Here is a 12553-nt window from a genome sequence, read left to right as displayed (position 1 = left end):
ATGTAGGGCGCATCGACTAGTATGGGTGGAAAATAGAGTTAAGCACAATCGAACTTAGCTGCCAGGCTAGATTAGATACATCCAAAAACCGAGCAGTGGCGCGGAGTACTGAACACATGATTTTCCGTTCTCAAGGCGAAATTTTCACAAGTAAGGCTATCCTCGACGCGGGAGCCAACGCCTCGTCTATCGGACTTTCGTCATGTCAACGAAGCCATGATCCAAGGCCTACATCAGGAAGAAATTCACAATTTTAGTAACAAGGACGGCCAGGGACAGCTTTTCCGACTTTTGCCAACTTATGATCCTGATTGCAAAAGGTCATAGAGCCAGCACATCTCCGCTCAGACTGCTGAAGTTTCTATAAAGGGCGTCTCACCTCCGCCAGAAATGAACGGAATCGAACGGAACTTTTCCGCGTGTCCAATGGAGTATGCAGGCCGATCAACTGCATTGCTAAAGATGCAACGTTGAAGCACCTCAAGGCCGCCATCATTGGTTATTGCTGTCGTAATTAGAGCGGAAGTTAGTGGGCTGGATGTGCAACTGCAGAAGGAGATCGTGGAATTAAACAAGCGCAACATGTCCATGAAACGGAATGGAGGTGAAACTAAGATGAAGGGGATTTGTGTTTGAAGCGATCGGTGGACCCCAGCTATTGTTGTTTGTTGAACAGTACTGGTTCTACATAGTACTGTAGCGAACAGAAGCGATGATCGGATGGTCAAGGTTTTGCGCTGGCATCCCAAACCAATCAGGGGCCATACACTTATTAAAATTCATCTGGTAGCCTCGGAACGATATCCTGAGCGTCCAGGAAACAAAGTTTAACAGCTTTCAGCACCCCCAGTCTCAATAACGTGGCAACACGCCAATCTATCAAAAACTAGCGCAAAAATACCGTGTACTAAAAGAAAAATGCATCAATTCCACAGTCGTGCTAAAACACATACAGAAGAATCAAAAAATATTGCGTGCGTTATCACTTAATGCGATTGGTGTACCAAGGTCCATAGTCAAGACACCTCGATAAGTGCACTGATTGTCCTCTATGAGGTGAATCAAATCAACGAGATAGAAGACAGCTCAAACAAGAACACCAACCCATCTCCGTATCAGAATCTGTCAAAGTCCAGAAGAAGGGTTATAACATGAATCAAATATCATGTTTCCGTTTACTCAGCCTTCGTCGATTAGCTACCTCCTTGACATTCCCAGTATCAGTTGCTGACAAGGACAGATGTTTTGTCAATGGAGGATTTGAGTGAGCATGGGCTCCAGGCACATGCGTTGGCAAAGGTATATTTCCAGGGTAGACGGCCGCCTTCTTCCGGAGTAGTTTTCGGCCTTGGTGATACATTGCTGCCGGTTCGGGAGTATGGCCTTTGGTTGGTGGGAAGGGGTCAGACTCGAGATGGAGATCGTAGGGGTCAGTTCTGGGATGTATATCCAGGGGTTGTTGTTGGGGTAGTGGTTGCGGGGGCTGAAGAAGAGCAGGCATGACGAGGCGTTTTGGAAGGTGATGATTGCGCGGTGGCTGTAAGCTATTTTGAGTGCGAGATATAGATTGCGTAGATGTGGTGGGGCGCGTGAGCAAACTGTCCAACGAGTGAGTTCTACGATGGCGAGGATGGGGATTCGCCATGTCAGGTGATTCAACGACGGGCGGTGATGAAAGAGACGTTGCCTGATTTGCATCACCGCGAGCTTGTGACCGAGTTTCGAGATATCGTTCATTATGAGCCGGCGGTAGACCGGGCGCAGAATGTATTTGATGGAGGTGATAAGGCACGAGCTCATCATGAGCTGGCCGTTGTGGTATGTGAGGTATATCTTTACCAAAGCGATGGATCTGAGAAGCAGACTTGCTGGTGGGGGCATGTGACGATGAACGAGAAGGTAGCATCTCGGGCGGAAGGTGGTAAAGAGGAGAGTGATTTCTGGGGTCATTGGGTTCTAACTGGCCCGAGGTTGGATTACGAAGATCTGGGTTCGAAATTACAGCGTCAGCCTGAGTGGCATGCAGAGGCGGTGATATAACACCAGACGGAATAATTTGCCCAGGAACGAAATTTGGAGACGGTCGACTGAGGCCTGGACCAATCGGGGGCAATCTGGGGAGCTGCAGCAAAACATGTAAAGATAAAAGCTTCGTGGTCCTCAACTACCAAACATACTTTCTGGGTCCGCACCTGACGAGGGGCGTTCTTTGCAAAGAGGATGTAAACATGTGTCGGAAAAGCTTGTATGTCCAACCTACCTCACGCTTAGATTTAGTATAGAAATCGCCTCGCAGAACGTCAATATCATTATACATGTGAGCGGGCCCAAGTTGCGCAAGATTGCTACCAATAGCATCGTAAGAATTGTCACGTCGTAATTCTGCTCCAAAATGATCCGTCTCATCCATTTCGTCGATTCGATCGAGGACACGGGAGATTGTGAAGCGTCGGATAAAATTCTTCATACGACGCTTTCCCGTAGGCCTGTTACTACCGTCTGCATGAACTGGAGCCGAGTCAGAGCGCGTTGGTGTGGGTTTCGCCATTTTTTTTCGCTGCTCTGGAGCTGTAACAATACGTGCTGGGGTACGACGATTTAAAGTAGGGGGACGCATGGCTGGCGAAGACCCTGGGTCTTGACTTGGCGAAGACGAAGTCGGAGATGTTGAGAATGGAAACAAAAGTTGCACAGGCGAAACAACATGAGGTATCGTGGGATCATTCAGCGAGTGGGAATGAGATGTAGCAGATGGTACAGCAGGGGCAGAGAGAGTGGTGTGGGAGTCAGAATCTAAAGATACAGAAGTCGAGGACATGTTAGCTTCTCCCGAGCTGGGTGGGTGTGAAACACAGTCTAGGTCCTTTATAGAATAGAGAACTTCCTGATGAGGTGAGATGTCACTGGGAGCGGTCTGAGAGGTCTGAGAGGGATTGTTGACAAGAGGAGATTTAGACGGGAGTTCCTTGTAGAATGTAGGGCTAATGAGTGGAAAATGTGGATGAACACGAGGATCGGATGAGAATGCAGGGTCATTTAAGATACTCTTTGACAAAGGTTTTGAAAATTCGGGAGGGCTTTCAAGTTCACGGCGATAACATGAAGACGGAGATTGATCGAAGTCAGGAGTGAGAGATGCTGGAGATACAATGGCATATGGATTAGGATCGTGATGCTGATAAGCGGCAGAAGTAGGAGACTGAAAGAAACGTGGAACGCGCTCATCGTGGATTGAGCTTGACACATCCTGGACACGATGGCTGGTTTGGTGTTTGTGACGACCCCAGTTTAAAGGCATAGATAGACGGATGCAGTGCAAGCCTTAAAGAGGAGCTAGCCAGACAAAGAATCGTTGTCAGTATTAACGAATGTTATCGACAGAAGAAAGACTTAAAATGGGACATGCAGAGCTTGTGCTGTCCACATGTGCACATGAGGTGACTGTCCATCAATGAGTCAATAAAATTAGACTGCTTGTTTGGCTTGGCTTTGTGTGGTAAACCATTAAGACGTTCAACGCAGGTTTGAACTTAACTAAATGGCAGACGTTGCATCTCTTCGAACAGAAATTAAAGCTTGGGAACGCGACTTCAAGTCAAAGTTCTCCAGAGATCCTTCTGTTCAAGATATTAAAGATCAACCTGCTATAGGTGCGTCTAATCGGTACTTTCATGTCGCGACTTGCACTCAATATCATCCTTGCAGCTGAAAAGTACAAGTTATACAAGAAACTATCCAAGGCAGTAGCAGCAGCTACCTGCCTCTCTCAGACCCCTACCACCCCACCAAAATCTACTGCTCACCCAACCCGCTCCCGTATTATTTCCAAGCCGCGAGAAATCGAAGTCGTCGCACCTCTTCCAGGTTTTAATCCGTTTTCACCAGTAAAAAATAAAGGCAAGCAGAGGGATTCCTCCCCTGCATCCTCATTCTCAACCCGAAAGGTGCCTTTACCAAATTTTTTCGCAACTCCGTCCAAGAATATACCAAACCGTTCCTCCCGGTGTGAATCCCCAGATAATTTTCTCGAAGGACAACCACATTTATCAATTGGTACAAACTCCCAATTACCTCCCGCGCCGAACACGGCAGTCTCGCGTGCACGAAAGAGACTTCGCGGTGAACCAGTCTCGCCCTCGCCCAATAAGCAGAAACGTCAACGTATCGGTTCTCACTCGGCTTTACCCTTCCGATTATTACATTGTTTGTCTAGTGATGATGATAGTGATGGGGTAGTTGGTGGCTCGGACATCAATACCTCTTTTGTGGACGATTCTCCCGTAAAACTGCCGGCAGGCGGCAAGTCATTCAGGCTCCTCTTCGAAGACACACTACCAATTGCAAGTGTACTTAAGAGACCTGCAAATGTTTCCAAGTCACACTCACGAGGCTCGGACGATGTTGTAATCTCACACGGGGTCGATTCGAATGATGCCACGAGTCTCGAAGCATCTCCGGCCAATGCCCATAAGGATTCTAGACGCTCGAAAGGTCGCCAAGATAGACAGAAATCGAATGCAGATACAAAACCTACTTTGATGTCAAAACTCCTCAAGAAAGACGAGTTTCCCAGCGCTGAAGGCCGGGTAAAGCAGTCGGGGCCTGGATCATCGCGTACAATTACTGTGGAGAAACGAGTGCATACCAAGTCCCAGGAACCGAAGTTGTCCCTCAAGCGTGTCTTGGAGGTCGTGTCGGCGAATGATGGACTGTCATCAGCTTCTTCTCAGCAATTATTCTTACTTCCACCGTCTCCCACTTCTGAAGCGGCCCCTTCAAATCGACGTGTTGCAGCAAACGGACAAGGAAAAGCCGGAACGAGCCGAAAAAAGGTCAAGCTTGCAGATGTGGAGGATGAGGAAGACGAAGACATTTTAGACGAGGTTGCTGTTAAAGTCATTAATCGGACCCAGACAGCACAGCAAGTATCGGAAAATGCGGAAGAGCTTGACTGGGACCCAATATTACATAGTGGTGCCCGTGACCGCGATCAATATGCCACGGCTGGCGACACGAGCCATGACGAAAATGGAACGTTTCATGTTGATTTACCTGATGAGCTTCGCCTCATGTTGGCCATTTCACCATCAAGAACCCGCAACAGCAAGGAGGAGCGTGTCTTTCGTAGTTTACTTTACGGCGACCGTGTTGGTCATTATGACGCGTCGAGAGGTGGGGATATATGGGATATCGGTGAAGCGGAAGATGACACCCGAGGTAGCACAGAAGGGGAAGATGATTGGGAAGGCGAGCCTATACCATGGGAAGTCGGAGAGTTGTAGGATTTGTTAGCCGTATGTGGTCGTGTTTTATTATTTCAGTGCTTTTACAGGACGTTTTCAGTGCTTCATATCGAGACGCTTCGTGCAATTATACTTGCTATCACTTGCAGGATCAAGTACAGAATGAGGGACACATGCAAAACACGTGCCTGATGCCAGCGTCTGGCTCAGTGTGTGGTGCCCGCCGCCCCAAGTCACGTATCGCATAGAGCGTGCTAGCGTATAATCACTTCCCGATAGCGGAAAGGTGGCAGTTGACACGCCCCAGTATAGACACCAATCGTTCGCTTCTATTGCGTAAGGGCAAACCCTTGACGCGTGTTTCACCTCCGTGTTCGAAAGGGGAGCATGGCTCGGCTCATGAAGTCACTGCGCACGTTTAATTTGTTATTTGAACCAGCCCTCATCCTGCTGGTGACTCCTCACATAGTCCGGACGTTACGGCGTGTGAGCGCAGTAAGTGGTTTAAAACCAGGTGCTTAACCCAAGTATCCATGTCTTCCACCTCCTTGTTTTCCGACGCTTTAACTTCTGTATCTCTTCGCCTTCGTCGTTCCCGCGATCCTGATAGCCAAATCAAACAAAACAATCGAACTTCCTACCGCCCTTACTCTGTTCATCAGCAGACAATGTTCCCTACTATCCTCCGGGATCCTGATGCAGCCAAAAAGCTGTTTGAGACTATCATCGACTCTCCTAATGGCCGCCGCTCCATGTCACGCCTTGCGCGGACCTGTAGAGCTATGTGCGAGCCTGCTCTGAATGTACTATGGAGGGAACTGGACTCGTTACTTCCAATCATTTCGCTGTTTCCCAACACCCTTATGAAGAGATCCCGCCGCCCTGGGCTTGGTTTGGTGCGTTTTCCTTGACGAGCAGCCTCTCAATTACTCAACCAGACACCTCTCTCGCAGGCCAAGGCACCCAATGCTGAGGATTGGAGTCGAGTTCTCGCTTATGGGGAACGTGTACGCCGCATTGCATACATCGAATCCTCGCCCAGCGTCTCTCCGTCTATCTTTGCAATCATCGCGGAGAACCGACCTGTGCAATACATCCTTCCTCACTTGCAGCAGCTCATCTGGCGTGTGGATACTGCTGCTGGTTTGCAACGCTGCACCATTTTCTTGAACCCAGAGCTTCAAAGTCTGGTTTTGGAGGTCAGCACGAGGATCCCACAACTTGCCACTTTCCTTGCGGAGGTATGCAGCACGACTCAATTGTCATCCTTCTCCTTCACGTCACCTACGAGCCTTCCCGAAACATTCACTGATATTCTGAGGTCCCACAACACATTGGAAAAGTTGGTTCTAGTTGCACCTGGCGCGCTCTCGTCGAGTGTTGGGCAATGGGCTGCATCTTTGCCCATGTTGCGTGTTCTCGAGCTTGACCTCACTGGCCGGTCCGTCATTGCAGTCGAAGGCTTCTTTGACGACATTGTCGCTTCGGGAGCTTCCACTCCCAGCGATGCGTCGTCAGATAGTGGTGTCTTCTCTGCGGACGAGATAGACTTCACGGAAATCCGCAAGTCATCCTTGCGCTTGACCGGTGACCTGCGCTCGGGTGGCGTATTTACAGATCTCCGTCAACTATCGTTGACTGGAGAGGTTGCAAACATCGCAGTGTTCCTAAAGCATCTGACGAGCAATATCACGCACCTGGAGCTCGTTATTGAGGACCCCCCGGATATGGCAGACTGGCAGGACCTCTCTGGTCTGATCTGCGAGCGATTCAGCAAATCGCTCCTCTCATTGCGTATCAACGCAACAGGCTCATCCCGTTTCAATGAGCTTGTGAGATCAACGTCTCGAGGCGGAGACCCACCTTGCCGCCACCTCCCCCTCCAGCACTTTACCTCACTCCCGTCTCTGCTCCGTCTAGAAATAGACCTGCCAGAATCAGTCCTCTTCCATAATTCAGATTTGCAGGCTGTAGCCCAGGCATGTCCCAATATCGAGACCCTTCGGCTCTGCCCAATGGCACGTTTCCCCGCATTATCTGGGCCCAGCCTTACGTTAGGAGGTGTTGCAGTTCTGGCTCAGGGCTGCAAGCGACTACAGACGCTTGCGCTTGTGTTGGATGCCCATACGGAGTCCGAGGAGACATTTCACTCCCTCGATGTGTCCTCGCGGTCACTTCTCCGCCTACACGTGGGCCACTCCGTCGTCAACGACCCTCTTCAGACAACCATTCTTCTCAGTCACCTTTCGCCCTATTTGGAGACAATAAAGTGGTTCCATGAGAAGAACCGCCCCGGATATGTAGAGGCGAACGCATCAGGCTGGCAGAAGGTTTCGGACTGGCTGCCACACATGCAAGGCATGCGCTTGATGGAGAGGGCCCGGGCTGTGCATCTTTCCACGCAGAAGCCCGAGACCCGGGAACAGAGTGTCGACGCTACTGTGACGCGCATCACTGCAGACAAGTCTCTGCAAGCCAAACCTCGTTTGGTTCAGCGCCATGTCCAGGTGTCGCCCAAACTGGTTGACAGGTCAACTGAGGCTAAGCCAGAGTTGGTCTCGACGTCTATTGATGCCACACCGTCAATCATGGATACAAGCGTTGATGCTACTCCAGCGGTCTCACACCAGTCCGTCTCTGTTCGGCCTAACATGGTCTCCACCGAAGTCGACGCATCGATTCACACGGAAAACAAAGCTATCAGCGCCATCCAGGTACTACCCTTGGAAGAATCCAACTCAGTTGACAAATATGCCGACCCCTTCTATGCCTTCCCTTCCGTCATCCCTACGGTCCTTGCTGGACTACTCACTTTCGCATGTCGTATTCTCACATCTTACCCTCTCACGATCCCTATGCATATGCTCGACAAATCTCTCTCCATACTCCATGCTCAACCAAAAGAAGGGAACGATTTGTCCTCAGAAAAACATGAACTCAGGCCCTCTCCTGCGCACTCGGTTTCATCATCGACGTCGGAGCTCCTGGATCATGATATTCCTCCTGTTTGTCTATGAATTCCTTATCGCGACGGGACGCTTTACTCATTTGGTACACGGTGCTGGCGCTTATTATTAGGGTTACTATCACGCATATTATTCTAACGCAGACTGGAATGGCATGAAATTCACGAATGCTGTGGATGGTCAACAAGATATTAAGAAAGTGGAGGCAAGTATCACTCCCGTTCAGGGGTCAGACCAGAAATGGAAAGTCAGTGCAGAAAAGCAAATAACGCCAAACATTTTTGCGACGCGTCACTGCACGCCAAAGCATGACAAGCCATATTCTAAGTCTCACTACTCAATTGCAATGGCCGAGGTTAGAAAACAGGAGAAAGACTTTACAAAGGAAGTTGACGAGCTCCTACAAGAGACTTCCGCTCTCGTTAAGGTGTGTGCAAGTTGCATATGTCTTAGTGTTCGAACTGACGGAGTACCTTGACTCAGTCAGAGTCTGGTCAACTGTCAGATGCCTTGGAGAGATTGCTTGTGCTGGAGAAGCAAACACGAAATGCACGTCTTGTTACTTTTATGACTTCTTCATACTCAACTTTCCACGCATAGGCTAATGATCTGCCTTCCACAACGCGCCTAGCTAAAGCGGCACTTGAACTCTGTTACGAATCCCGAGATTACACACAACTCAATAGCACCATCAGCTTACTGAGCAAGAAGCACGGTCAATTCAAAGTTGTTGTTCAGGCCATAGTCGAACAGGCAATATCGTGGCTGCCTGGGATTCGGCAAGAACAAGGTGTCGAGAAGTGGTTAGAATTGGTTGAAACTCTGCGATCTGTGACTGAGGGAAAGGCTAGTCTATTACGTCATGGACTATCAACATATACTTATGGTGTTTCTCGCAGATTTTCCTCGAGACGCCCCGTGCGCGCGTGACGCTCGCTCTCTCCCATTATCATGAAACTCTTTCCAAGGCTCCAAACGCCTTGGCAGCCACAATCAAAGAGGCACTACAAACGGCTTCGGATCTTCTGAGCGACCTGCAAGTGGAAACTTACTCGTCGATGGAGCGGAGAGAGAAAACGGAGTTCATTCTAGAGCAGATGAGGCTATTGATTGCTGTTGCTCGATTAAAAGATGCGGAAGTCCCCGTGAAACAGGGAAAGAATGCACCTGGAAGTGGTGAGCCGGAATGGGTCAAGGCCAAAGTTGGGGGCCGCAAAGTCAACGAGTCGTTCCTTAAGGAGAAAGCAAATGAGGTTTGTCCGTTCATGGACCTGACGGGTGACACGCTCATGACTGACTGAATCTAGGATCTCAAACTCAAATACTATGATCTCATGATCCAGCAAGCTCTCCATCAAAGTGCTTATCTGGAAGTGGCGAAGCATTATGAGAAGGTTTGGGATACGCCGTCGATAAAGGAGGACGAGAGCAAAAGCCGTGCTGTGCGTACTTCTTATTCCCATCAGGCCTATAATGACTGACAGATTACGGTCTTCAGGCTCTCGAACACATTGTTTATTACGTGGTACTTGCACCTCATGACAACGAACAATCAGACATGCTGCACCATCTATTTGCTAACCCCGCACTCGAAAAGCTTGAACTCCATTAGTGAGTTCTTTGTCTTTTGTTAATGTCAATACTGATTTTTGGACAGTAATCTTGTCAAGTCATTTGTGACCCGCGAATTGATGAGGTGGCCCGGAATCGAATCATTGTATGGATCTTTCTTGCGAACAACGCCGGTGTTTTCGGTTTCCAAGCAATGGGAGGACCTCCATACCCGCGTCGTCGAACATGTTAGTCCAATCCATCTATCTAACTGAGTGTACTAATTCACGATTTTACCCAGAATGTACGCGTAGTTGCGCAGTATTACACTCGAATCACCCTCTCCCGTCTCACTATTCTTCTCGACCTTACACCACAACAAACGGAAGAAACACTTGCTCGGCTAGTTGTTTCACATACCATCTGGGCACGTGTAGACCGACCAGCAGGTATCGTCAACTTCAGGAGTAAGCGCAGCGCAGAGGACGTGATGAATGATTGGAGTTCGGACATGCAGAAGCTACTTGGACTTGTAGAGAAGACTTGGATAGGGATGAACGCGGCACAGGCCGCTCAATCTCGTATCAAAGCATAGTTTTGTATTATTACTAGCGACTTATGCTCTTGATATAATACTTTAAAACATTTACAAGTCGATGGCCGATAATTGCGAGGTAATGATGTCTAAGGGTGTGAAGCCAGTATTTTAGCAAACGCTGGGCTCGCGGCGGTATGATCCTGCTCCAAGGATTGTACAGGCTTCCCAGCTTCTGACACAGGTGCCGGTTCATCTACCGGAACGTAGGTTGGACGGACACCTTGTTTCCAATTCCTGGTATATTCTTGTCCTCTGTCAAAGTCTCCCATCCCACTGTTCACATCTAAGATGGCCTTCCACCTCTTGCGAGCGAGAAGAGCACCCCTGTCGAGCTCAACTTTACGGTCTGCCGATTGGTAGACTGCATCTTCCTTCTCGAACGTCCGGTCAATTTCAGATGGGAAGACAGTGCCATAAGCTTCAGCCTCCATTCGAGCAAAAGTATTGGCAAATTCTTGCCCGGCTCGTAGTGATCTGAACTCTGCGACAGCGCGCGTGTATGCAATGCTGAGAGCAATTTTGTGGTGGTTGTGCAGGTTAACAGCAAAGTGGATAGCACTAACAAAACGGGAGTTGCCATGTTATTCGATGGTTGACTGAAAGAAGAATTACTTACTCCTCCGGAGAAGGGTTGAGTCCTCTTTGAGATAGCCGTGTCCAACCTGTTCCTCGTACTGGATGCTCAGCCTCTACTTCGCGACCTTCTACAATGCTGACAGGCCTGAATGCCTCAAATGGATGGTCGCGGAAAAATTGCCGACGAACTTTGTCCTCCAAGTAGAATATAGGCAACGGTTCAGTCTTTGGTTTCCGCATTTGCCTACTAGATGATAGCCGACGGTCTTCGCGGACTGGGGGAGCTCTTGGGGGAAGAGGAAGGGGAGGATGTTCGAGAACCGCTTGATACCACACTGGCTCATTCTTGATGTAATTCGCGCGCATGAGCCGCGCGGCCTGCTTGTGCACCTGTGAAGCAATTCGGCGCACCATTTTGACGACGGCGACGGCAGTACGACAAGAGCAAATTAAAGAAATGACCGTTAGCTTTGTTTGGATCACAAGCCTTTGCCAAACAACTGCCACAGAACGTCAACATGATGATAATAAGACATTCACGTAGTTTTGGCATTACTAACACTCTGTAAACTCTACATTGCAGATGGACGAAGAGGAAGCTGAACTTCGTAGTCCCTTTCCCTCACCCCCATCTCACTACAACAACTATACATCGCATAACCTGAAGCTACTTGCTCTGCTCAAGGAACGAGTCAGGGATCAAAACGCTAATATCGGGATAGTGGACCAACACGAATTACTATCAGATCAAAGCGATGTACCCACATGGTCGCTGTCCCAGCTCGAGAAACCACGAGTAGATTGGATCCTTGAAGAAGGGCACTATAGTGTCTTCGGGGATACGTGGTTTGTATGCATGCATGTTGCTTTGCATTCAAACATAGTGTTTGATTTTTTCCCGACTAGGTGAAAGAGACCATCCCATCTCTAGCTGAATGTGGGGTACATCAACTCTACCCTCCTGATCCAAGTGTAGGTGAGACAGTCCTCGAGTCTCCTCGATACGTTCGCTGTCCTGAAGTTGTACTGAGATCGACGGCCTGCGCTTCTTGCTGTCCTGAGGTCCATGCTGGTCACGTACTCCAATTTGACAAAGGCAGTTCTTGCACCACCACCACCACCTTCATCCTCGGCACAACCAGAATGGCAACGCCAGCTGGAGTGGATAGCGATACTTGCCCAGAATCTGATGGCAGCTGCAAATGATCTACGGCCCGTTCAGGTCTTTATTCTCACTCTCTGATCCATACGGTTGGCTGATGTTTAGATAGGCTAGAGGAAATCTTGAACTCATGATGCAGCGACAGCTGGAGCTGAGGCGCGAGGAAGCAAAGAACATTCATTCGTGCGTTCCCTATTCCATGATATCAATGTTACGAACGCGATAAGCTAGGCAATGTGATACCCTTGAAGCTCGACTGCTCGAACTCCGTTCTTCAGCTCAGGAAATGGTGGGTTTAGACCAAAAGCTGACTGCGAAACCTAGCAGTTCTCAGGTAACTTTTCCTCGTACACTTCGATGTAAAACTGACTTCGTATAGGTACAGATATCTGCGACCAACGTGTCCCTTGAAGACATGTTGCGTTGGGCAGAAGAGGTTCCATAAAATTCGCAGGTT

At 49.0% G+C, this 12553-nt stretch overlaps 6 protein-coding genes across 6 annotated transcripts; 4 read left to right on the top strand and 2 right to left on the bottom strand.

The window, feature by feature from the left end:
- Positions 1 to 754: 754 nt before the first annotated feature.
- EDB93DRAFT_1111293 (uncharacterized protein) lies at positions 755 to 3502 on the bottom strand. The gene is made up of 3 exons (XM_041448083.1): positions 2261 to 3502; positions 2178 to 2207; positions 755 to 2122 (listed from the first exon to the last, which is right to left on the bottom strand). The coding sequence occupies exons 1-3, from the start codon at positions 3296 to 3298 to the stop codon at positions 1157 to 1159; spliced, it is 2034 nt and encodes a 677-aa protein (XP_041313388.1). The 5' UTR covers positions 3299 to 3502; the 3' UTR covers positions 755 to 1156.
- Positions 3503 to 3538: 36 nt separating this feature from the next.
- Positions 3539 to 5282, top strand: EDB93DRAFT_1244440 (uncharacterized protein; the record flags this gene model as incomplete). The annotated part of the gene is made up of 2 exons (XM_041452214.1): positions 3539 to 3650; positions 3706 to 5282. 2 exons carry the CDS (start codon positions 3539 to 3541, stop codon positions 5280 to 5282), a joined length of 1689 nt encoding a protein of 562 aa, XP_041313387.1.
- A 629-nt stretch (positions 5283 to 5911) lies between these two features.
- EDB93DRAFT_1074247 (uncharacterized protein) lies at positions 5912 to 8260 on the top strand (the record flags this gene model as incomplete). Its single annotated transcript, XM_041445082.1, has 2 exons — positions 5912 to 6139; positions 6197 to 8260. The coding sequence occupies 2 exons, from the start codon at positions 5912 to 5914 to the stop codon at positions 8258 to 8260; spliced, it is 2292 nt and encodes a 763-aa protein (XP_041313386.1).
- A 295-nt stretch (positions 8261 to 8555) lies between these two features.
- Positions 8556 to 10355, top strand: EDB93DRAFT_1236961 (uncharacterized protein; the record flags this gene model as incomplete). Its single annotated transcript, XM_041451363.1, has 8 exons — positions 8556 to 8636; positions 8699 to 8767; positions 8810 to 9040; positions 9109 to 9462; positions 9517 to 9651; positions 9708 to 9820; positions 9867 to 10008; positions 10062 to 10355. The coding sequence occupies 8 exons, from the start codon at positions 8556 to 8558 to the stop codon at positions 10353 to 10355; spliced, it is 1419 nt and encodes a 472-aa protein (XP_041313385.1).
- A 56-nt stretch (positions 10356 to 10411) lies between these two features.
- Positions 10412 to 11372, bottom strand: EDB93DRAFT_1111285 (mitochondrial ribosomal protein S25-domain-containing protein). The gene is made up of 2 exons (XM_041448082.1): positions 10975 to 11372; positions 10412 to 10916 (listed from the first exon to the last, which is right to left on the bottom strand). Exons 1-2 carry the CDS (start codon positions 11346 to 11348, stop codon positions 10445 to 10447), a joined length of 846 nt encoding a protein of 281 aa, XP_041313384.1. The 5' UTR covers positions 11349 to 11372; the 3' UTR covers positions 10412 to 10444.
- A 145-nt stretch (positions 11373 to 11517) lies between these two features.
- EDB93DRAFT_1244437 (MED7 protein-domain-containing protein) lies at positions 11518 to 12541 on the top strand (the record flags this gene model as incomplete). Its single annotated transcript, XM_041452213.1, has 6 exons — positions 11518 to 11784; positions 11841 to 11910; positions 11966 to 12156; positions 12206 to 12279; positions 12328 to 12430; positions 12476 to 12541. The coding sequence occupies 6 exons, from the start codon at positions 11518 to 11520 to the stop codon at positions 12539 to 12541; spliced, it is 771 nt and encodes a 256-aa protein (XP_041313383.1).
- Between the last annotated feature and the right edge of the window lie 12 nt (positions 12542 to 12553).

The sequence above is a fragment of the Suillus bovinus genome (genome assembly GCF_016758785.1).
Source record: "Suillus bovinus strain UH-Sbo-P2 chromosome Unknown EDB93scaffold_1, whole genome shotgun sequence".
Taxonomy (NCBI): Eukaryota; Fungi; Basidiomycota; class Agaricomycetes; order Boletales; family Suillaceae; genus Suillus; species Suillus bovinus.
Note: the sequence above shows the minus strand (reverse complement) of the source record. Positions and strands in the feature narration are given on the sequence as shown.

What these genes read in the sequence shown, in the direction of transcription:
- EDB93DRAFT_1111293 (XM_041448083.1), bottom strand. Translation starts at nt 3,298, where the DNA reads ATGCCTTTAAACTGGGGTCGTCACAAACACCAAACCAGCCATCGTGTC. An exon ending in ATACTAAATCTAAGCGTGAG is followed by an intron (nt 2,208 to 2,260) that starts GTAGGTTGGACA and finishes CTCTTTGCAAAG; the next exon opens with AACGCCCCTCGTCAGGTGCG. An exon ending in GTCAGGTGCGGACCCAGAAA is followed by an intron (nt 2,123 to 2,177) that starts GTATGTTTGGTA and finishes GTTTTGCTGCAG; the next exon opens with CTCCCCAGATTGCCCCCGAT.
- EDB93DRAFT_1111285 (XM_041448082.1), bottom strand. Translation starts at nt 11,348, where the DNA reads ATGGTGCGCCGAATTGCTTCACAGGTGCACAAGCAGGCCGCGCGGCTC. An exon ending in CTCAACCCTTCTCCGGAGGA is followed by an intron (nt 10,917 to 10,974) that starts GTAAGTAATTCT and finishes CCGTTTTGTTAG; the next exon opens with TGCTATCCACTTTGCTGTTA.